Raw genomic sequence first — 24,733 nt, forward strand, 5'->3', positions numbered from 1 at the left:
TGCACTTCCCTGGTGATACCTCATCTGACACCAAGAGACTGGAGGTGAGTCACCAGGGATGGAGCTGAAGGGGTTTGGAGGGGGGCAAGCCAAAGCTGATCTCTCAAATCAAAGGACTACTTAATAAGGACTTCCCCCAGAGAATCTCTTTTTGTACACCATGAGAGAGCCAACTTTTGGATGCTTACCCCCAAAGAGGGTGTTGATGCCTAGTTAATCATGTCTTAGCTGCAGGAGCAACAACCACAGGGGACTAGGGCAGTGGCCAGGCACTCCTCCTCCTTCCATCCCGCACACCACAAAGAAAGAGCCAGAACCAAAAGAGAGGGAAGAGAAGGGAAACAACACAACCAGGCACTCTCTTCCTCTCTCAGTAACCTTGCAGAGTTCAAACTTGAGCTGGGGGATTGGAAGAAATGAGATTCAAATTTTAAATTGGACTACACGAAGCTCTATAACAATAGAAAGGGTCTGGAAAAATACAGAATCTACCTGAGATGTTAGTGAGAAGAAGACAGACTTGCAAGAACTTTGTTAAAGGCAATGATATGGGGAAAAAAAAAAAAAACATTTCATGTTTGTAATCCTATCAAGTTCAGATGGCTCAAGAATATGGCCATCAACTTATATACAGTATGCACACAGGTACTTCACAATTCCGCAAGAGCCAACTTTGCTCTTTCACCACTCAAACAGCCCTATCATCTACACAGTCTTGCAGTACATGTGATTTGAATTTGTACCTATGTAAATGAATAAATTATTTCATGTCATGAATCACTGGAGTTCCTTGGGAGTAGTTAAAACTGTGAATGGTAAATCACTAAGTGTCAAGAGTCCCCCATAGCTAAAATTGATTTATAAACTGCAAAATGCTACATAAACTCAAGTTATTCACCAGATTATGCTATTGTCAAGGGTAAGGTTTATACCTTTTTCACCTTTATATCCCACTTTTCCAACACTTATCCTAGTACTTGGCCCATTCTAGATATTTATTAAATGTTGCAGAATGAATGAGAACAATTTCAGAGTAAGTTGTTGTTGTTTAATCTTAGAATCCTCCTTAGTTTCCCAGTACAAATCTATAATCACTCAATCGCAGTCTGTCTGATATCCTTAAACTTCAGTGAACCTCATGGGGCACCCTGGTAGCTCAGTCGGTTAAGTGTCCGACTCTTGATTTCGTCTCAGTGTCACAACTTAGGGTTCTGGGATAGAACCCCACATTGGGTTTCATGCTCTCCCTCTGCACTTTCCCCCACACATGTACTCTTTCTCTAAAACAAATAAATCTTAAACAAGAACAAACTTCAATGAACCTTAAATTCCTCAGGTACAGCATTGGTGGTGATGGTTGCAACTGAGCAATTTTGTGGGAGTGACTGAGGGAGTAACTATTTAACTTAAACTGTATTTCCATCAAGAAACAACAAAGTAAAATCAACTGCAAACTACTAGTTCAAAACGATGTACCATGCACTTAAGCCTTTCCTCCTCTTCCCTAAGACTCATCGAAATAAAAGAATAGAAGTAGAAAAAGGAGTATACCTCACCACACCATCTAAGGGTGAAAAGACAGGATCTGTTCACAACTGTATGAGAGTTCAACAATTTCTGGAAGCTGGAATGCATGTGAGAATATGTTGAGTGATGAATGTACCACAGAGGGGTAGGGAAAGGGTGAGATACAACTTGCCTGTTAGAAATCATGAGATGCTGGATTCAGAGTTGAAAGTGAAACATGTGGCTGAACAGAAGATTAAATGAAGGTTTACGTACAGAGCTACAGTACACACCTCTTTTTCCCATACCCCAGCACTTGGGATTCCAATGTCCAAGAAAAACATGCAAAACTGAGGCCTCCTTTGTGGAATGAACCTTCTGGGATTAGCAAAGGCTTTTATGGAATTTGGTGCCCCGGCTTACAAGCCTTCATATTGGGCATTTTGCAAGCACATGTCTGACAGCCAGCTTCCCATCAGTTCATGCGGTAGTGAAATCTGACAGCAAACATGGCCTCATCACACTACACAGGGCAGAGGTCTCACAGGAAAACCGACCTACAAACATAGTTGTGGGACAAATTCATACAAGTGACTTAGTTCAGTCTTTAATAATAATGGGTAATCAAGTAGAATCAGGAATGTAAGGAAGAATCAGAATATGAAAAGAAAGACTAAAGTAAACAAAAACCGATGCTGGATGAAACACAATAATTTAGGGCATAGGATGGACCTTTAAAAAATATCCAGTATTTTCAAAATAATTCAAGCAGACTGTCCATAAAATAGAAATACTATAACATTACAAAGGAATAATAAGAGGGTAAGAGGGCTTTTAAAGATGAAAAATATGAAGAAGATAGAAGAGTAGGAGGACCCTAAGCTCACCTCATCCCATGGATACAACTAGATAACACCCACATCAGTATAAATAACCCAGAAAATGACCCAAAGACTGACAGAACAGATTCTCCGCAGCTAAACATAGAGAAGAGGCCACGTTGAAGAGGGTAGGAAGGGCAGAGGCACAGACAGGAGTTAAACAGACCCACAGGATTGTCCCCAGGAGGGACAATGCAAGTACAGAGAGGGAAAAGAAACACACCCTCACACCAGGCACACCACACATGGAGAACCTGCATGGGGAAAATAAACCCCCATAACATTTGGCTTCGAAAACCAGAGGGGCCGAATTGTGAGCCTTTACAATCACCGGGGCTTAGTGCCTAGAACTTTAAAAGTCAGCAGGCTGGACTCTAGAAGAGCTGGGAGAGCCTGGAGGACAGGAGGATACCAAGTCCCCACCCTTAAAAAGATAGTGCAAGAAACAGCCCCACTAAGATACAGCATAGAGGCAGCAGTTTGAAAAACACCTGGCTTGTAGAGGATGGAGATTTGTTTACTATCTCAGAATGAAGGCTGGAGGGGCAGGGATTTGGGGGAGATATCTCCAAGAACAAAAGAGCTGACAGGTGTCATTTCCCCCCCACCCTGCCCCCCAGCTTAGACACAGGAACACCTGTGGGGACCAACACAGTGCCAACACTTGATATCTCACTTGCTAACACTGTACCCTGCCCCCGCATTCTCCAATAGACATGGCCCTCCATAGACAAGCCTCCATTATAGGCCCCTCCCAAGCAGACCTGAGCAGAGCTTCCTGACCTAGGGCACCTCACCCCTGTGTTCTCCTGCGGACCTGCCCCCTCTAATACAACCCTGGAGAGGCCATCCAAAGTACTACCATGAGCCTGGCAGTGCACAAGCAGCACTGAGAGAGGCCAGCACAACTCCAGAGTGACTCCTGCCCAGGGGAGACGAGGTGATAACCACACACAGCAGATCGAATTTGGCCACAAAGGTGGGCTGGGGACAAACAATCCTGCAGTTCAATGCTACTGCATCTCTGGCAAACATTTAGTCTGACTCAACTCAAGTGCAAGGTGGCTGCAGACTGTCCACTAACATAGGGAACAAATGCTGCCCACAAGGAAAGAGAGCCATTGCATACAACTGGACTATTGGTAAATACAACTCAGCCACCACAGCAGGGCACACACAACATACATAAGAGACATTCCTAAAGTGCCAGGTTCTGGTAAACAGGGAACATTGCACTGCAGGACACTGCAGGACCTCCTCTTTATAAGGCCATTAGTTTCAAGAGCAGGAAGTGTAGCTGATTTTCCTAACACATAAAAACAGACACAGATTTACAAAATGAGGAGACAGAGGACTTTGTTCCAAATAAAAGAACAGGACAAAATTACAGAAAGAGCACTAAATGTAATGAAGTAATATATATACCTGATAGAGAATTTAAAGCAATGGTCACAAAAAAACTCAGTGGACTTGAGAAAAGAGTGGAGGACCTCAATGAGACCCTTAACAGACAGAAAACACGAAAAAGAACCAATCGGAGATGAAGAAATAATAACGAAAATTAAAAATACACTAAATGGAATAAATAGTGGACTAGAGGAAGCAGAGAAACAGATTAATGATCTGGAGGACAGAATAATGGAAACCAATCAACCTGAACAGGAGAGAGAAAAAAATAATACAAAATGAGAATAGACTTAGGGGGTGCCTGGGTGGCTCAGTTTGTTAAGCGACTGCCTTCGCCTCAGGTCATGATCCTAGAGTCCTAGGATCGGGTCCCGCATCCGGTTCCCTGCTTGGCGGGGAGTCTGCTTCTCCCTCTGACCCTCCCCTCTTGTGCTCTCTCACTCTCAAATAAATAAAATCTTCAATAAAATAAAATAAAATAAAATAAAATAAAATAAAATAAAATAAAAAAAGAAGATAGACTTAGGGACCTCAGTGACACCATCAAGTGCTTGCATTCACATTGTACAGATCCTAGAAAGAGAAGAGAGAAAAAAGGGAGTAGAAAACTTATTTGAAGAAATAATAGGTGAAAACTTCCCAAATCTGGGGAAGGAAACAGAAATCCAGATCCAAGACACACAGAGAACCCCCAACAAAATCAACCCAGGAAGGTCCACACCAAGACACATAGTAATTAAAATGGCAAAAAGCAGTGATAAGGAGAGAATTTTAAAAGCAGCAAAAGAAAACAGGTGATTACGAGGGAAATCCCGTAAGGCTATCAGCTGATTTTTCAGCAGAAATTCTGTAGGCCTGAAGAGGGTGGCATGATATAGTCAAAATACTGAAAGAAAAAAACCTGCAACCAAGAATACTCTATCCAGCAAGGCAAACATTCAGAATAGAAGGAGAGATAAAGAATTTCCCAAACAAAAATTAAAGGAATTCATGACCACTAAACCAGCCCTACAAAAAATATTAAAGGGGACTCTTTGAGTGTTTAGGAAAGACAAGCAATCCTGTTTACTGGACCACTTTCCTACACCATATACAAAAATAAAAATGGATTAAAGACCTAAATGTGAGACAGGAAACCATCAAACTCCTCTTTGATGATGACCTCTGACATCAGTTGTAGCAGCTTTTTACTAGACACATCACCGGAGGCAAGGGAAACGAAAGCAAAAATCAACTTTATCAGTCCCAAAAATGGGACTTTATCAAGATAAAAAGCTTCTGCACAGTGAAGGAAACAATCAACAACGACTATAAGGCAATCTATGGAATGGGGGAAGATATTAGCAAATGACATATCTGATAAAGTGTTGGTATCCAAAAATCTAAAAAGAACTTATCAAACTCAACACTCAGAAAATAAGTAACCCAATTAAAAAAAGGGCTGAAGACACAAATAGACATTTTTCCAAAGAAGACTTCCAGATGGCCAACAGACACATGAAAGATGCTCAACATCACTGATTATCAGAAAAATGCAAATCAGAACTACAGTGAGATATCACCTCAGACCTGTCAGAATGGCTAAAAATAACAATACAGGAAATAACAGGTGTTAGCAAGAATGTGGAGAAAAGGGGAACCCTCTTCACTGTTGGTGGGAATACACTCTGGTGCAGTCACTCTGGAAAAGAGTATGGAGGTCCCTCCAAAAGTTAAAAATAGAGCTAGTCTATGTCCCAGCAATTGTACTACTAGGTATTCACCCAAAAGATGCAAAAATACTCATTTGAAGGGATTCATGCACCCTGATGTTTATAGCAGCATTATCAACAATAGCCAAGTTATGGAAAGAGCCCAAATGTCCATCAACTGATGAATGGATAAAGAATATTTGGGGTGTGTGTATACACACACACACACACACAGGAATATTACTCAGCCATTAAAAATAATGAAATCTTGCCATTTGCAACAAAGTGGATGAAACTAGAGAGTATTATCCTAAGTGAAATAATTCAGTAAGAGAAAGAAAAACACTGTATGAGTTCACTCCTACGTGGAATTTAAGAAACAAAACATATGAACATAAAGGGAAAAAGAGAGATAACCCATAAAACAGACTCTTAACTATAGAGAACAAACTGAGGGTTGCTGGAGAGGAGGTTGGGTGGGGTAGATGGGTTAAATGGGCACTGGTTGTGAGCAGCACTGAGTATATAGGAAGTGATGAATCACCAAATTCTATACCTGAAACTAACATTACATTGTATGTTAACCAACTGGAATTTAAATAAAAATGTGAAACTAAAAAAAAAAAAAAAAAAAAATGAATCCAGGAAGTCCAAGGTATGAAAAACAGAATTCCAAAGAGACAATCAATAAATGGGAAGAATAAAAACAGCAAAGAAATAACTGAAGAAAATTTTCCAGGGCTAATAAGAATCCTAGTTTTTTCAAAATTAAAGGACTCAGGACTGAACAAAAAGAATTTAAGAAGAGAAAAAGACCTGAGGTGCCTGGGTGGCTCAGTTGTTAAGGGTCTGCCTTCGGCTCAGGTCATGATCCTGGGGTCCTGAGATCGAGCCCCACATCAAGCTCCCTGCTCAGGGGAAAGCCTGCTTCTCCCCCTCCCACTCCCCCTGCTTGTGTTCCCTCTCTCGTTGTGTCTCTCTGTCAAATAAAATCTTTATTTAAAAAAAAAAAAGAAGAGAAAAAGACCTATGTCTCATTGTGAGATTTCAAAACACTAAGAATAAAGAAATGATTTTAAATGCCTTTTCCAAAAGAAAAAAAGTCACTGCAAAGTATGTGAATCAGACTGACATTAGCCACACTGGATGCCAAAAACAACGAAATAATGGCTTCAAATTCCTGACAAAAAATGTCTTTCAAGGTACACATCTATCAGTAGGCCATCAATCAACTATAAAGAGAGAGAAGAAAAGTATTTCTAGGGACTCAGGAAATTACTTGCTGTGCTTCCTTTTCTTAGGAAAATCATTGAGAATGTTCTCCATCAAAACAAGGGTGTCAGCAAGGAAAACAAATTGGCAAACAGGAAACAGTACATGGGACATGCACATACTTTAAAAAGTGTCTGTTGTTTATCTGAAATTAAAATTTAAGTGGGCATTGTGTTTTTGTTTGCTAAATTGGACAACTCTGGAATCAGGATCCAATCTAATGGGGTAGACAAGTCCCAAAATTAAAGCTATGCAGTAGATCTAAAATTTACCCGGTCCTGAGTGAAACAAAAGGACAAAGGCTCAGAGAAAAGGGCCTCTGAAAAAAATGGGGTGATTAGGTAGAAAAACTTGTGGTCCTGATAAAGGCTATTCACAAAAAACTTAGCATAATACCTTCTAAGTCCATCCATGTTGTTGCAAATGGCAAGATTTCATTCTTTTTTATGGCTAATGTTCCATTATGCTTATATGCCACAAAACAAGTGAACAAATGAATACAATAACAAAAGAGAAACAGAATCATAAATAGAATAAACTGGTGGTTGCCGGAGGGGCAGGGGCAGAGAGACAGGCAAAATAGGTGGATGCAGATTAAAAGGTACTCACTTCCAATTATAAAATCAATAGGTCACAGGGATGAGAAGGACAACATAGGGAATATAGTCAATAATAATGCAATAACTTTCTGTGATGACAGATGGTAACTACCCCTGACATGGCGAGCATATTGAAATGTATGTATACAGTTGTTCAATTACTATGTTGTACACCTGAAACATTGTAAATCAACATTATATATAATTACATACTACATTACATATGAGGTGATATTAAAAGTCAACTACAGGCCAATTAAAAAAACGTTTAAAGAAAAAAACCTTGTTGGCAAACAAAATATAATTAAAATGTTAATGCCCTATGTTGAAGCAAACTAAAATGTGGGATGATACTAAGCCATAATAAAGCATAAGATTTGACATTGATATCAGTGACCTAGAAGACATGAAAATGGAATGCCCTGGGATTGAATAAAGTTTACAAAGCTATAACAAAGTAAAAGTTTGTTTCCAACTTCTAGAATCAAACTACGAGTAGAACATGAAAGGTTCTGTTAAAGTTTCGGAACTGAACTTCGTAACACATTTGATTATGTAAGAGGTAAGTACAGAAAGTGGAAGGAGAAATGAAAAGAAAGAGGGAGAGAAGGGTAGCAGGAAAATATCCTCCTTTAAATGGAGAGGAGTCAAAACACTGACAGAAGTTAATGGAACAAGAAGTAGAGGTGTTAGTATACCATTTAAAGTCATAGGAATAACTGTATGAAAATCTAAAGGTAATAATTATTCTAACTGCAAACAAGGGAGGAGGAGGGGATCAGGCAAAGAGATCATGTAAAGGAGTTAAATCTTCATTTTTCATAGCAGGCTGGCAATGGATACTTTTTTTTAATGGATACTTTCTAACATTAATAAAGCACAAAAGAATAAGCCTATTACTTAAAGTATGAAATAAACCACCAGAGAATTAAGGCCAGTGTTACAGACTGAATGTTTGTGGCCACCTGCAAATTCGTATGTTGAAATCCTAACCCTCAATGTGGAACTTTTGGGAGGTGATTGGGTCTTGCGGGTGAAGCCCCCATGAACAGGATTAGTGCTCTTATAAGAGACCCCAGAGAGCTCTCTAGCCCCTTCTTCCATTTGAAGATGCAGAGTGAGGACTGCTGTCTGCACACCGGGGAACAGGCCCTCACCAAGAGCCTGACCACACTGGCACCCTGATCTTGGACTTCCAGTCCCTAGAACTGTAAGAAATGAATTTCTGTCATTCACAAGCCCCCCAGTCTATGTATTCTGTTATAGCAGCCTGAACTTACTAAGAGAACCAGTGAGAGAAGAGAGGGTCTCTGTGGAATGAAATTGTCAGTAAGGAGTCCTAGGATAGAAGACCATTGCTTTTATTGTCTTCATAAGCTCTTCACTAATGTTTGGTATACTTTCACGTGTACATATTATATCGATATAGATTTTAAAAATTAAGTCAAGTAGTACATCTAGGCTTGTAGTGTGTTCAAACAAATTCGTGAGACCTCCTTGCTGTTTTATGAGAGGTTCTTCAGTAAACTGAAGACAAGTTTTCTTGCTTGACTTAGATGCGAAATTGATACAAAACTTAAGTGGAAGAATTTTGTCCTCTTAATCTTACCTGTTTCTCTAACTGAATCTTAAACCAGGGACAGGTATTTTCGTCTAATTTGTAACTGTGCTGCATCAATGTTCAAAACACCCCTATAAGCTGAAGTTTTCGTAGTAGCCAGAAGGTGGCATCAAAATCAATGGAGTGGAAATCCAAAGACCAGGACCATACTCAAGTATCAGGAATAACTTCCCTGAAACTCGGTGGGCAAAGAAAGTTACATCAACAGAGCACTCCGTTTTCCTTTGAGGTCTCTGTTTTATCCGGTGCTTCTCCTAGTGTCCTTTCGGTTAGGCATAGATAAACAAAGCATAAAACGGCCAAACTCTACATCCCAAATATTATCACACCATCTCTAAACACGAAATTTAAACTTAGTTATAAGGAAGGTCTTTGTGAATTGAGAATCTAAGGGCTGCTGTTAAGTACATCATGACAGTAACAAATACAAATACTCTGTTACAATGTAACAACTATTTCCTGGACTGTATTGTTTGGGGGGGCTTAAATTAATTACACATCCTTACATAGATGCATTTCATTTTAAAACAGAAGTTTCTGTGTGTGTGTGTGTGTGTGTGTTTTAATTAATGATATTTTTACCAGTTTATGTTTAAGATTTTTAGGACTGATAAACATGCACCATTTTACCATAGGACTATACTGTAATTTATTTAATTAATTTCTATTGATAGCCATGTAGGCTGTTTCCATCTTATTACTATTTCATAGTACCTGTATCACTATAATATTAGAGAATTTTATGCAAATTTCCACTAGATAAGTTTCTAGGAGGAAAACTGCTGAATCAGAAAGAATATACAAATTTCCTAAGTATTTTGTAGAAGCCACTTTTAGACAACAGGCTCGAGCAGTGGAAACTTAATCAAGGCAGAAAGTCCCAAAGTGACCCTGGCTGAATGAATACAGACAGGCCCATCAGGGGACCCACCTCAAAAGATCCATAGCTTAGAGGTAACCCATGGGCTACTTACCACCAGGCAGTTACCAAAACAGGGGAAGTTCGCATGTTGCCATACCTCCTCACCTTTCCCCTTTAAAAACAGCCCCCACTCACGACCTCCTTGCAGATCACCTCTCCTCTACTGTCTGGCCTGCAGCTCCCATGACGTGTATTCAATAAACTTCTATCTCTTTTGTTCCATCTCAGGTGAATTCTTGTCACTGCCTGCGCCACTGGCTTTTACCCAATAGTTGTCCCACATTTGGGGGCTCCCCATCTTATCAGGAGAGACACCACATTTGATACCACAGTTTCAATAAATATTATATTTCATTACCACAGTAGAAAATGAGATGCTTTTCCCCCCCTCACTCTGATCAACAGTATAAAATTTTAATGTTTTTAATTTGACAACCTAATAAGCAAAAAAAAAAGTATTAATTTGCATTTCTTTAACTATGGTTGAACAGTGCCTTGTATTATTGTTGGCCATTATGTTATTTTCTGTTTATGACTTTTTCCAACTTTGATACTGAATTATTCTTTTCCTCTTTGATTTTGTAACAGCAGTTCATATAATAAAGCTATTGACCCATTGTCAGATACATAAGTTGGAAATATTTTTTTCTGGATTGCCACTTATCTTTTAACTTTGTATACAGTGAGTTAAGTAGTAACATAGTAGCAATATATTTTCAAATAAAGACTTCTTTACCCCATAATTCTAAAAATATACCTCTGTTCTTTCATCTGCTATTTCTTATTGAATATTTTATATATAAAATCTTCAGTGTTTGCTATTCATTTTGGTGTAAGGTAGGAGATAAATATCTAATTTTATTTTATATTCATGAACAGCATTTCAGTTAATTCAGTACCATTCAATAATTCATCTTTTTGCTACTGATTCAAAATCCACCTTTATCACATTCCAAATTTATATTTATAATTGTATTTACTTCTTTCTGCCCATTTCTATGATAGTAGAAATCACTGTTTAAGTGATTGATATCTGACATTCTAATATTTTCACTTACTATTAAAAACTCTAACCATCATTAAACTTTCTTGTTAAATTTTCAAATTAATATACATTTATTATAGGAATTAAAACAATTGAGAAGCTTAAAAATATAAACTTTTTATATATTACATAATTATTACATGATAATTATGGTATCAGAAATCAGTGGGGAAAAGAGCATATTATTCAACCAACTATTCTGAGATAATTGCATGGGCAGTTGGAAAAAAATTTGATTCCTACTTCAGTCCATATACAAAAAAGAAATTCCAACTAGATTAGAAATTTAAATATAAAAAAGGGAACCATAAAAATATTAGAGAAATACAGGTGGATGTTATTTTCAAGAGTAGGAAAGCAATTATAATCATGACACAAAATCCAGTAACTACAAAGGAAAATCAACAGAATCACCTCTTGCAAGTATAAACATAATTTTTAATGGCTCCATTATATTAGAGGCATCATAATTTACCATCATCCACATATTGTTGGATATCTGTATAGTTTCCAATATATTGTTATTATAAATAATACATGAATGAACATGTCTGTTACCCTAGGATTACCTCTGAATGATCTTGTACTGAGATTTGTAGTATCCCATTTTTGCTGGAAATAAGTAGGTCATTGGCTTAGGTCTAGAAAACTTACTGTTATAAAGGCCCTTTTAAAAATAGCCTATTTTAAGAACTAGAGATTTAGACATTTGTAGGATTTTTTTTTACACCACCTGCTGCTTTCTTTGTCCTTCATAGTATAAAAGTTTTGTTGGCAATGTCTAGGATTTTCTGAGTTACTGAGGTTAAAATAAGAATTACCACTCTAGATGAGGATTTAGTCCAGTCTCCAATGGGCAACAAGGACCTTTTGTAGGAATCCACTCGACTATCATAAACTCAATCTGATTATGATTAAGGATTTGATTCTCATCCACCCCACTGCCCAAATTTCTAGTTTCTCTTGATCATCTGTAATAACTCTACTCTGTGAATTTTATTAACCCTTTCCTGAATCTATTTTTTTAGATTTGTATCTCTTGGAATAATAAGCTCGAAAGTTATGGGTGGGCAACATACTGAACACAACAAATGTTCATACAAAAACATACACACAAAAAAGTTCTGAGCCTTGTTTTTTTGTTGTTTTTGGTAGTAGTGAAGGCTGCTGTTTTTGTTTTTTTCCCATTCAATGCCAACTTTTATAGAAACTGAACTGGTTATGGAGAACCAGGAGATCTAGTAAAAACCCAGGTATTGCCAGAAAAGAAATGGACCAGTGAGAAAGGAGAGTAAATTTTCTAAAAATGTGAAATTTATGTTTTTGTTTTAAGGTAAAGAAATAAGAAAAACTTGCCTTCAGAAATTGGAAATTTTTGTTATGATTAACATTAGAATGGAATTTGATAGAACATTCTCCCTTGTTTGTTTCAGCTAGTCAGAGCCATTGTCTGTAGCAACCAAGTAGCCTTAAAAAGCCTACCCCTCACTGAAGATTTCTGGGTGGCACACACTTTCAAAAGTGAAGTGATTTGTCAGTAGGCACTGTGGCAAAAACAATTCTAACTGCAATGTTTAGCTACTCAGAACTCAGCCTTCCAAAAGCCCATTTCATAAGGCATTTTAAAACATGGCTTCTGATAAAATCACTCGTCCAATTCATCCACTATAATTATACTTTTACTAAGCAGAGTCTTCATGCATTCTAATAAGATGATGCATAACAATGACAACTTGTCCTAAGTCATATAGTATGAAATTTCCCAACTGCTTATACACGGTCTCTAGGAAGATCAGGAGGGACCTCCTTTTTGAATTTCAATCTTCTTATGAAGCCTAGTAGGATTAATGTAAAAATGATTTTGTCACCAGCTAGACCCCGAGACCTGGCCATTATAGCTGACCTGCTTGGACCCACCAACATTTGTCCCACATTTTCCTTAAGCTCTTCTTCCCAAATTATCTTTTTTTTTTAAATTATGTTATGTTAGACACCATACAGTACATCATTAGTTTTTGATGTAGTGTCCCATGATTCATTGTTTGCTTATAACACCCAGTGCTCCATGCAACATGTGCCCTCCTTAATACCCATCACCAGCCTACCCCAATCCCCCACCTCCCTCCCCTCTGAAGCTCTCAGTTTGTTTCCCAGAGTGCATAGTCTCTCATGGTTCATTCCCCCTTCTGTTTACCCTCCCTTCATTCTTGCCTTCCTTCTCCTACCGATCTCCCTGCTATTTCTTATGTTCCATAAATGAGTACCCAACTTATCTCTTAACTCAGGAAAAGGACCTTAGGGCATAACATCCCATGATGGAACCTGAAACTACTCCTCAAGCAATAATGACTGCCTGAGGAAGAGCTCCAGTGGCCCAGACCACCAAACCAGTTTGAGCTAAACCCTCGACTCACTTCTGCACAGATGGACCACAGAGTCACCTCTGGAATGACCAACAATTAGCTTACCTCATCCTAATACTAAAATCTCCGCCCAAGATGGAGCACAAGCCTCATTTACATACCATACTATATATATCTATAGGCATGTTTCTTTAAGGTACATGCATGACCTTATACCTACCTGTGCATACAATGACAAGGCTTTCATATGTAAATATGCATTCTAACCTTAAATAAAAGGAACTCATTCACCCTTGCTCAGAGAGTCACAACTTCAGAAGTTATTTCCTGTGATCAACTTATTTGGTGTAAATAAAGTTTCCTTTTGTGACAACTCACCTGGTGTAGTCCTACCTGTGACTCACCAAGGAGCAAACTCATGCTGATTCAGTTACAGTTTCTAGGTTCCAGCTTAGACAGTAAAATTAGACAAAGGAAAGGTGGCCATACTCACTCATTGGGGGTGCCCTTCTGGCCACAAAAGTGGCCCTTGCTGTCTGTAGGGTAGGCCACTCTCCGGGGGTCTCCATGTACCCAGGCTGCAGGAACAAGAAAGGACAAAAACTCTATCAGCACCAGCTGACTAAAAGCAGTCTGATTTGAGAAATTAGAATGCACCACTGCAACGCACTAACCTCTCCCCTCAGTCACAGGAGATTATTGATTTTCTTCAAAGAGTAATTTCTTAATGAAAAGTGAAATAAAATATGGATGAATCAGTCAGAAAACACATTTCTCTTAATCTCTCAGGACTCATCTGGGTTGTAGCCAAAACCTGAGGTAATGCACTTAGAAAATGACATTAGAATGTGAATTAGAGGGCACACTACAAATGCTTGGTTGGCTAGAAGTCACTTTTTTCCTAGGGCTTAAAACTAAATGACTTCATAGCAGAGCTAATAAATTTACGGTAAATATTATGATGTAATTCTTTTGGGTTATACATAAGTGAAAACCACTTAAAAATTCAACCAAATGAAAGTGTAATACCCAATGCACATTGACTTGTTCTTTATGACCTCATGTGCCATTATGAAAGCAAACATCAGCAACTTTAGTGGCAATATATAATAAAGATCTGCTGGACATTTTGTTGGATAATCTCAAAGCTTAGTATAAATATCAAGTGTTCTCAAACTTCACGAAAACTGGACTTGATTCTGTTTTCTCAGAAGATGCTGGGCTTTACCTCATATAAACTCATCACCTTTATTTTCCAAGAATTATAAACTTGACTGACAGCTAGAATATAGAATAACAGAAAATAACATGCATTAGCTAAATAATACCCCCTATTCTAACTGAATGTTTCTAACTTTTTCAGTTTGATTAATATAGTTGCCAAAAATCTAGAAAACACATTGGCCATCTGATAACACTTGCCTCTGCATATGGAAAACGTATCTCTTTGTCCCTTGCTTCCTTTAACAGTTGCCCAGCTATCTCCTTACCCATATTTATTGGATCTGAAGTTCATGTAATAATTCAATCACCCTTACGTACATGGTCTGTGAGACTCAGGAAGATAAAAAGAAATCAATTCTGAATGAGAATTTAAATATGGAATAGAAATTTTTCTCAATAATTTTTCTCATCCATCCAAGTCTTTCCTTTTAGTATCTAAGTACCCAGAAAAGTCTCCTTTGTCTCATAATTTCTTCTATGTCATAGAGGCCAAATAGGTTTCATTTTCTAATACAGTCTTATAAAATCTGACTCATTCAGCAGTCCTCTGCTATCTTATCTTCTTATATTTTTTTCCCAGAATAAAGATAGTGGACTATAAAGAAAGCATTAAAATGCCATCTAACCGTTCAGTGGACAATGTCTCTGGATACTATCTTATTATATTCTACTTTTGTGAAAAAGGGGTCACATTTTGGCTAAAACTAAGAGATCCACTTTTACCTGTTTCCTGCAATATTTTTCTTTTACCCTGAAATATTTTATTCCTTTTCCATACAAATATTGACTCAGAAATGGCACATAAAGAAGCATTTAGATTGCTAGGTTGGCTTCTTACTATATTTATGACCCTGAACAAGTCATTTAATTATTTTAGTTTTGGCTTTCTAATTTGTTACTACAAAATGGGTATAAAAATACCAAACCCCGTAAGAATTTTGAGAATATGAAAGAAGATAATAAAGTAGAATGCCATGCAACATGGACTTGGTAATGTTAGTTCCTTTCTTATTTAGGTTTCCCCAACACAAAACCCTGAGACAAGGACTTTGCTATGGGTAGGGTGATTTGGGAGATAATTCTAGGAAGCTTAAGTGGGAATGAAGATAGGGAAGGAAGCAAAGTCAACAAAAGGCATGTTAACAAGTGGGATACCGCTGGTGATACAGGGGTGACTCCATCCTTTTGGGAACCTTTTGAGAAACCATACAGAACATGCTCATGGGGGGGGCATGGTGAAACAGTCTACCATAGCTACAAGCAAACCCAGAAGGACTGAGGAGATGTGGGGTAGGACATTAGCAGAATCTGCTATAGTGTTCTTTCCCTTTTTATCAATTAACCAAAGAATTTACTAAGAGACCAGTATGTGTCCTGTACTAGAAGTCAACACCAGTATAGTTTATATCAGACTTCTCAAAGAAAACATGAAAAGGAGACAACAAAATTTGCAGAAGCAGGCACCTGAGTTAGCTCAGCTGGGTAAGAGCCTGACTCAAATTCTGCTCAGGTCATGATCTAGGGTAGGGAGATTGAACCTCAAGTCGGGCTCTACGCTCAACAGGGAGTCTGCTTGAGATTTTCTCTCTCCCCTCTCCTTTTGCCACTCCTCACACCCATGCACACTCGTGCACTTTCTCTCAAATAAATAAATAAAATCTTTAAAGTTTACAGAAGCCATAGGGAAGAGGCGAGACCTGGCAATACTGAAAAATGACTAGAACTTGGACCAGGTGGCCAGGAGCAGGGATGAAAGTACAGAATGAGGAAATAGTATAATAGAGCTTCAAGGTATTAATTACTCACAGTGTGTCAAGTTCTATGCTAAATGCATTGCATCCATTGTCTCATTTGAGTCTCACAATAATTCTATAAGGTAGATATTATTTTTACCCAAAATTTATAGGTTCACAAAAAAACTGAGCTGCAGTTAAGAAATGATGGGAAGGGCAAATGGAGAGGGAGAGAGAGAATCCTAAGCAGGCTCCGTGCCCAGTGTCGGAGCCCAATTGCACAACCCCAAGATCGTGACCTGAGCCAAAAACAAGAGTCAGACGCTTAACCTGCTGAGCCACCCAGACGCCCCTCAGAATTTTATTTACTTCTCAGGGTCACAGTTTTTCAGCCGCATAAACAAGGCTTGAACTTAGGCTTGTTGCCGTCTAAGGCTCAAGTTTTAACCACGGGGCTCAAAAGCTGTCATGCTGCCGCTAGAGGATAAATTAGGAAGAGCTTGTTGCAGTGGGAAATAACATGGGTATCAGCTGCACGAGGGTCAGCAGGATGTTGGACACATATGGTAGGAAAGGAGAGGACACAGGTAATTGTGGAATCTTTGTCATTTGAAAAGAAAAACTTTACACTTGGCAGGAGAGGACAAGTATCTGGCTGGGAGGGATCTGATGCCTGGGGACAGAGGAGAAAGAGCCAAAGATTTAACTGGCAAGGGAAGAATGCTCTTCCTTGGTTCCGTAGTTCTAAAGCGCGGCAGGTGGCTGCGATTACGAAGCTGCCGCCCCACCTCTCTATGCAGTCTCTGGCCCAGAAGCTGTGTTGCAGATCACCCGTGCTTGAGCTGGAACGTCAAATCTTTGAGCTAAGAGTTGCAAGGGCTAGTCCAACCCAGTCACCTCAGTCAAGGATACCTAGTTTTTAATCTTCTCCATCAAGTCACCGTCTTGCCACACCTCCACTGGAGGAATTTGATGGGGGGGGGGGGAAGAAATGAAGATGTGCAGCAACAGTGTTTTGTCTGTTAATAAACTAAGAGACTGCTCACATTTTACGCCCTTTCTTGGAATTTCTCTGTTCATGGCACTTCTAGGAATGTGCTGTCCAATATGGTGGCCACCAGCCGCTCGTGTTCACTGAACACTTAAATGTGGCTTGCCTGAACTGAGACATGTTGTAAGTACAAAATACACAACAGATTTTAAAGACAGTATGCAGGAAAAAAGAATATAAAAATTTCAATAATTTTTATATTGATCATATCTAAAATAATATAGTTAAATAAAATATATTATTAAAATTAATTTCACTTGTCTCTTTTTATTCTCTTAACTATGGCTACTGGAAAACTTGGCACTACAAGTGACTCACATTTTGTTGCTCCTGGATAGATCTGCTCAAAAATACTTCCCCACAAATGTCAAGGACTTGTCATATTAGGTGATTAATAGTGCCATAACATCACAGATTTGTCAGGGCGTCTGGGTGGCTCATTTGGCTGTGTCCAACTCTGATTTCAGCTCAGGTTATGACCTTGGGGTCGTGAGCTTGAACCCTGCGTCAGGCTCCATGCTTGGCGGGGAGCCTGCTTGAGATTCTCTCTTTCCCTCTCTTTTTACCTCTCCCCCCACTTCTCTCTCTAAAAAATAAACTAATTTTAAAAATCTTTAAAAAAAATAGTGCCTTAATTTCACAGATTTGTAGGTCAGTCCTTCTCCAACCATATCATACCCAATCCATCTTCTTTTTTTTTTTTTTTTTAAGATTTTATTTATTTATTCGACAGAGATAGAGACAGCCAGCGAGAGAGGGAACACAAGCAGGGGGAGTGGAAGAGGAAGAAGCAGACTCATAGCAGAAGAGCCTGATGTGGGGCTCGATCCCAGAACGCTGGGATCACGCCCTGAGCCGAAGGCAGACGCTTAACCGCTGTGCCACCCAGGTGCCCCAATCCATCTTCTTTATAATAAACATTTTGCCATGCTCCTTTTATAATCTTGAAATAATACAGATAACATGACTCACTCATGTACATAATTTCTTTTAAAATATCAATAACATGTCCTCATGTAATGTAAATGAGAAAATAGTTTATAATTAAATAGTGTGCATATTAATATACAAATGCTCACAAGAGACTAAACCAAAAGACAGTGAATTAAGCCAGGTGCATGCACCTATAGATAGAATCACTGAATATAACAGGTATAACTGCAAGAAGATGTAGGTATATTGTGTCGGAGATTTAAATAACACAAGTGTGTTGTCAACAATATGATTTTCCTAAGCGAAGAAATTTTAGTGAATTCTAACAAAAAAGTACACTTTTTCTTCAAATTCCCTTGGTATTCATTGAAACCATGCAAAAATAACATTCATAATTTTAAAACAGAAGTTCTAGATTCAAATACTTAAAAATGAGTTGTCACCTACATGAATGCGACATGGGAAAGTCAGGTAGGAAGTGAGACAATTCTTGGTTGTATAGAACTGTCCCAGATATTGCAAAATATCTACCTTTCCTGGCTCCCATCCACTAAATGCCAGTAGTACTCCCCCTCAAACACTATAACAATCAAAAAGTCAACTCAAACTTTTTGAATGACCCCCCTGGCAGTGGTACTGCTTCACTTGAGATCCATTGGTTTATATGTTCATTCACATTCTCAAAAAATCTCCAAAAAATACATACATACATATATATGTATATCCCAGATTATCTTTTTTGCTTCCCGATTTTATGGGGGGTGAACATGCTATCATGGAGTTCTTTCTTATAATTTAATACCATTTACTTTTATTCAGCTGATCACCATCTATGATGACTTTCAAATATGTCCATAAATTATTTGACGTTTTTCCTTCTACAGGTGGTGCATAATTCCCCATCTCTTCAGTGTGGACTAGACTTAGTGACTTGCTTCTAATGAATAGAATGTGGCGGAAATTACATTTGGGTGACTTTCAAAAGTAGGTCATAAAAGGCATTACAGCTTCAATCTTTGCTCTCCTTTAGATCACTAGCTCTAGGGCTTGAGATAGTCCCATAGAAAAGCCCACATGATTGTCAGCAGTTGGTGAGAACTGAAGCTTCCTGCCAACATTTATGTAAGTGAGCCATCTTGAAGGCTCCTCCACCTTAGCCAAGCCTTCAGCTGACTGTAGCCTTGGCTTAAATCTTGACTGCAACCTCAAGACGCCATGAACTTGGAGCCAGAGCCACCTGGCTAAGCTGTTCCCAACTCTTGACCACAGAAACTGTGAAATAAGAAACACTCTTTGCTTCATGTTGTCAATTTTTGAAATAATTTGCTATTTAATGAACTAATTATTATACAGCTTTTAAAAATATTTTATATACTTGAAGGATTCAGTTAAATCATTTTTATCTTCTCCAATCTAAATATTCATAATAATTAAATCCTCTTTTCTATTTTATTTGTTTTGTTATTTTTTTTAACTCATAGCTGCAATTGCTAGGATTTTAGTAACTTTTGTTTCTTTACTATATGATTTAATACATGGAGTCCTTAACTTGATTTAGATATTCCCTAGGGCCTAACCAATTATACAGTATCTGATACCTATTAACCTTAATTCTTAAAAGTTAACATAAAAAGCTTTAAAATGCCGGACTAGAATATGATCAAACTCCCATTCGCTCATTCATTCATATGAATTATCAATTATCATATTTCTATCCATTTAGTCATTCATTCATTGGGCCTTACTTATTGTGGTAGGCTGATAAATATTCTTAGAATACAGAGATGAACATATTCATATTTAGTATAATATTATTTCATAATTAATACATTCTCCCTAAGGAAACTGTATTTCATCCTGATTGGTCAGTGTAGAGAGAGGATTGCTTCTGAAGAATGATAACGAATTCTCTTTAGCTTAACTAAGTCATGAGCTTAATTTTAATTGTTCTTCAAGTTATAGTCTTTACTAAAATCAAAGTGGCCTCTGCCACCTTGGATGCAGCAGCTGATCTAACAAAAACTTTCCACCTTTCCCAATAAGTAAAAAACACCAAGGGAATTTGTTCCCACCTGGCAGAGAATATTGCATCCTCACTATCTTCCTTCAAGGCTATATGACTTCTTAGCTCTTTGCCACAATTTAGTCTGCAGAGTTTTGATAATATCCTTACTCCACAGGATACCATGCAAATTCCTTACATTTGATGGCACCCTGAAGATAATATCTGGAGAATATTGGAAAGTATGTAATCTCGATGCCTTTGAAAGTCTTATGTATGCTAACGGATGGGAAATAAATCTCAGGAAAATGCAAGAGTCTTATAATAGAGACCTGAGGAGTCCAGTAGAGATATCTCCTCCAAAGTGAAAGATAAGTGGCTGCACCTTGCATTCTCTGTTAAGAAAGAGGCACAACTCTAATCACCTATAAGATTTGAGTAAAGCCCAGAGAAATAAAATGCTTTTCAAGATAATCCAGGCTACCGTATAAGTAGATCTGCCAGTAGGTATGGCATAATGTACTCAGAACAGGATGCTGTAGAGGACCTATAGAAAATGTCTTTTAGAGAATCACAGTTGGAGGTCCCTAGGGTTTTGGAGAAAACTCATGTGTTTTCAAGCAAATAACTGTTCTTTTGAGAAGTTGCTCCTGGACCCTGAATGATCACTCAGGGACATAAGAAGCCCATCAAAAACTAGATGTTATCTGATCCATCAAGCCTAAAGTTAGCTGTGCCCAACAGCACTCCATTATTGAGTAGGAGTAGTATATTCATACAGTGCTTGAGAAGGTCATGAAGACACAAGAAAGTTACATAAAATACCGCTTACAATAGTGTGCTGACTCCTGAGGCGCTGTCTTAACATGGACCTATGACTCATGAAAGAAGCCTTATGATAGTTGACTGGGAAAAAAAATTAAACTAGATTTATAGATGGCTGAGGAGGCTCTGTCGGCACTGATCAGGGGAAATGTTCCTGGCTATCTACTTCGACTGGAAGAGATGACCTGAATCGTTTATTTATTCATAAACAGAAGCCAACGATTTGGCCACATTATCATGGAATTGAAAATAAAAACATTAGACAATCAGTAGCAAGGAAGTTTGAGAAATAACTAGAAGGACTGAACTCAAAATGGACCTAGAATATGAAGATGTTGATGTTTCATATGGTTACTTAGTAAAGACCCTTTTTAAATGGTAAGACACATATTTAATGATTTTGTGAAAAAGTAATCATGAAACAGGGATGAAGAGTATGTGGGGATTTTGATAACATGGAGTTTTACCCAAAAGGCTGACTTGGCTCCTAACAATACTTACGTGACGAATTTGCCAGCAGCGGATGACCAACCCTGAACCAGCATGCCTTATGAACAGCTGACCACCCTATGGAAGATCCATTTAAAGTACTACTTGGGAAGCAATACCTTGCAAGGTTGGGTTGGGTTTTTGTTTTTGTTTTAAGAATATGGCAGGATCCTGGCAGGAAATACATGTTATACTCACACAGAAAAATTGTAGAGAGTTTAGTAAATATTTATAAAGATACAGGTAGAGTTATGGGAAATAAGAGCTGATGCAAAACCTAGAGGCTATTAACAATTGGGAGCCATTTTCACCTCTATGACTGAAGTGGCAAAAGGGGGAAGAGGTTACCCAAATCCAGAAAGAGAAGCCAAATGGAAAAGCTGACTGACAAGACTTGAAGCCTTAGGGAGAGAGGTATAGCTAACCTGAGGTGACTTGCCAGGAAGAGAGCCAGAAGAATACATTTCAGAAACTTCTTCTCCTACCTTCCAATCTATTATTGATACCTCCCCACTGGCCAAACCATATCGGAAGCTGCAGGACAAGAGAACCTATTGATGTAATCCTTTGGGTTATATGCTAGTTTCTCAGGGGACAGAGCAGGGTGAAGAGCAGGTAGAGAAGGAACCCAGAGGGGAAAAAGAAAAACACTCAGCCTGTATTCTGAACAAGTAACCAGCCTACCCAAGGGTGGAACTTTAGGTATATTCAGCAAGACATTTAGAACTTCATTAAAAACAAAAGAGTAAACAAAATAACCAGAGGTATAAGATTTCAGATTCTCTTTTATCAGAATTTACTGCCACACAGGGCAACAACAGAAAAGAGCAGAAAGACACACATTCTAAATTTCAGAGTCTGAAATGCAAGGGGTGACTGTAGGAGGTATAAGGGGGGAAATGCATATTTGAGAAAGATTTGTTAAAAAAAATAGACAAAGAATGGAAAGAAAATAGAAAAACAACCAAATATCCAAGAAACTAAATTAACCTTTTCACATCTTTGTTTTATTAGCAAGACTGACTCTATGCTGTTTAATATACTTTTTCTAGTTATTCTAGATAATGTTGGTCTATCACATTCATAACCTGTTTAAAGGTTTTGATTCACACTGGAAAATAAGGGTGGTTTTTTTTTATGGTAAAGAAGTACGTGGAAATAATAAGGACAGAAATTTATTCATTTTTTTCTTCATTCATTCTACAAATATTTTTTGAGTGCCTACTATGTGTCAGCACTATACCAGACCCTGGGTATAGAAAGGTCCTTGCTCTCTGAGCCTAGAGTCTATTGGGCGAAAGAGATCTTCATGAATAAATGGCACAAACATGAAATTTCAATTCTGACAAGCACTGCAAGGGAGGAAAAATGGTACAAAGAGAGGGATTCGTAGAAGACAATGACCAAATGAGAGATCAGGGATGAGGTCTTTGTAGAGGTACTGTAGGAGTGGAGACCTGGAAAATGAATGGAGGCACAAAGAGGCTTCCATTAGATCAGCACATGGACAGAGGCCCTGTGAGGGGTTGGGCATGATGGGTACTGGAAAGGAAAAAGCAGTGTGGTGCATACACAGGCTGACTCATGGTTCCAGATGCGGTGGACAGGCAGTATCTTCAGTTATTTTCTAAAACGAACTAGAGAGAGATGGTTTTAGCATAATATGGTCGCAGTGCCAGCCTGTGATCACAGCAGAGGCTGTTCTCTTCCTATTCAAATTTTCCTTGAAAAATTCAAGGTCACACACAGTCAGTGTCACTCATCTTGGTGTTTGCTTATTTGTAGCGCCATAATTGGCAACACCCCCCCTGCTTTATATGAAGGAAGAGCTCTCATCATTCCTGAAAATTGGTGTAATTTATTACATCTGAAAATGCTACATGTAATATTCATTAATACCTACTAATAAATACATCTTTTTTGAAAGATCCATGAAATCATTTGAGGTCTTCCTGGCCAAAAAATCCTAAAGAATGAGATACTGTCTGACATAGTGATTGTCCTATAGAGTAAATAAAACTAACTGAAGAAAAAAAACCAAGCCTATATTAATAGGTGTCTATTAGCATAAAGACTGTGCTCCTCTCTTTAGTGTGTACTTAATAGAGGCTAATTTTGCAAACAAACATTGAATACAAACAATGGCACTGCAGTGAAGGGAACACACACTCAGTCCCACAGGGGTAAGACCGAAGCTGTTAGATTATTCATGGTTTTTGCTTGCAAAAGAATGCCTGCTTTCCACTTACTCCTCTGACACTTGCTGTTTTAAGCCCAACTCTGTGTGTGTGAAATTAGGAGGGGAAGAGAAGGAGAGAGAGAAAAGCATTAGGAGAATCTCATGGGGTTCTAGTCTGCTCCCTGTCTTAGCAACCTTTATTACTTAAAGAATCCTTATCTTCTTCATTAAATAAAAGTTGCTATAGTATGGTGGTTAAGAGCACAGGCTCTAGAATTAAACTGTCTGGGTTGTACTGGTGAATAAAACTAAATGACAAAGTGACACCGCAATTGATATAAATCTAGATCAATCACCTATTCCCCTTAATTTTCTCACTGTTTTAGAAATAACTTTGAAAGACCACTTTAAGCAAAATTGGTGCATTTGTGTGTGTGTGTGTGTGTGTGTGTGTGTGTGTGTGTGTGGTGCATGTAAGAGAAAGTTATTTGTAAAACATTCCTATTTGGGTAATTCATAGCAGATAAGCAAAGACTGGTAAGAGATGGGTAAAAACTTTATTCAGGCAAATTATCCTTTCACTCCTATCAAGGAAATGCACGTTACTGAGGTACCAGGAGCAAGCATTATTATCTAGTATTATCTCTCATTTTCAACAGTTGCAAAGCACGTGCCTGTTGTGCTCTCGGGTTGAGTCAGAAGTTGCAGCCATTAAAAAGCCCTCTGTCAAGGAGAAAATGTGATTAGACCAACTGCTTGCACTGACACTTAAAAATTAACTGCAAATCTGTTTGGGGCAGCTAAGGCATTCCCTAAACACTTGCTGGTTGGGAATGTTGGCTTTCAAATCATTATTTTGTATCCCTTAAAGGTACATTTTAACTGTTTTAATATGTGAGAAACAGGCCTGCCAAATTGTGCTTATGGCTTTTTAACACAAGCAATTTACAAACGCAATGAAGCAGATAATAGGACACATGATACCGAATT

The 24,733-nt window shown here is 38.3% G+C and overlaps 1 protein-coding gene across 6 annotated transcripts in view; it reads right to left on the reverse strand.

Moving 5' to 3' along the window:
* The window catches only part of SLC44A5 (solute carrier family 44 member 5), a 382,764-nt gene that overhangs the window by 60,454 nt on the left and 297,577 nt on the right, over positions 1-24,733 (reverse strand). For all 6 annotated transcript variants that reach the window (XM_087866006.1, XM_045802007.2, XM_087866008.1 and 3 more), the window contains one exon: positions 13,801-13,885. In XM_087866006.1, the coding sequence (XP_087722132.1) occupies positions 13,801-13,885 (85 nt within the window). The remainder of the gene's footprint in view (positions 1-13,800; positions 13,886-24,733) is intronic.

This window comes from Ursus americanus, chromosome 12 (assembly GCF_024610735.1).
Source record: "Ursus americanus isolate L20-20 chromosome 12, mUrsAme1.1.p, whole genome shotgun sequence".
Taxonomy (NCBI): Eukaryota; Metazoa; Chordata; class Mammalia; order Carnivora; family Ursidae; genus Ursus; species Ursus americanus.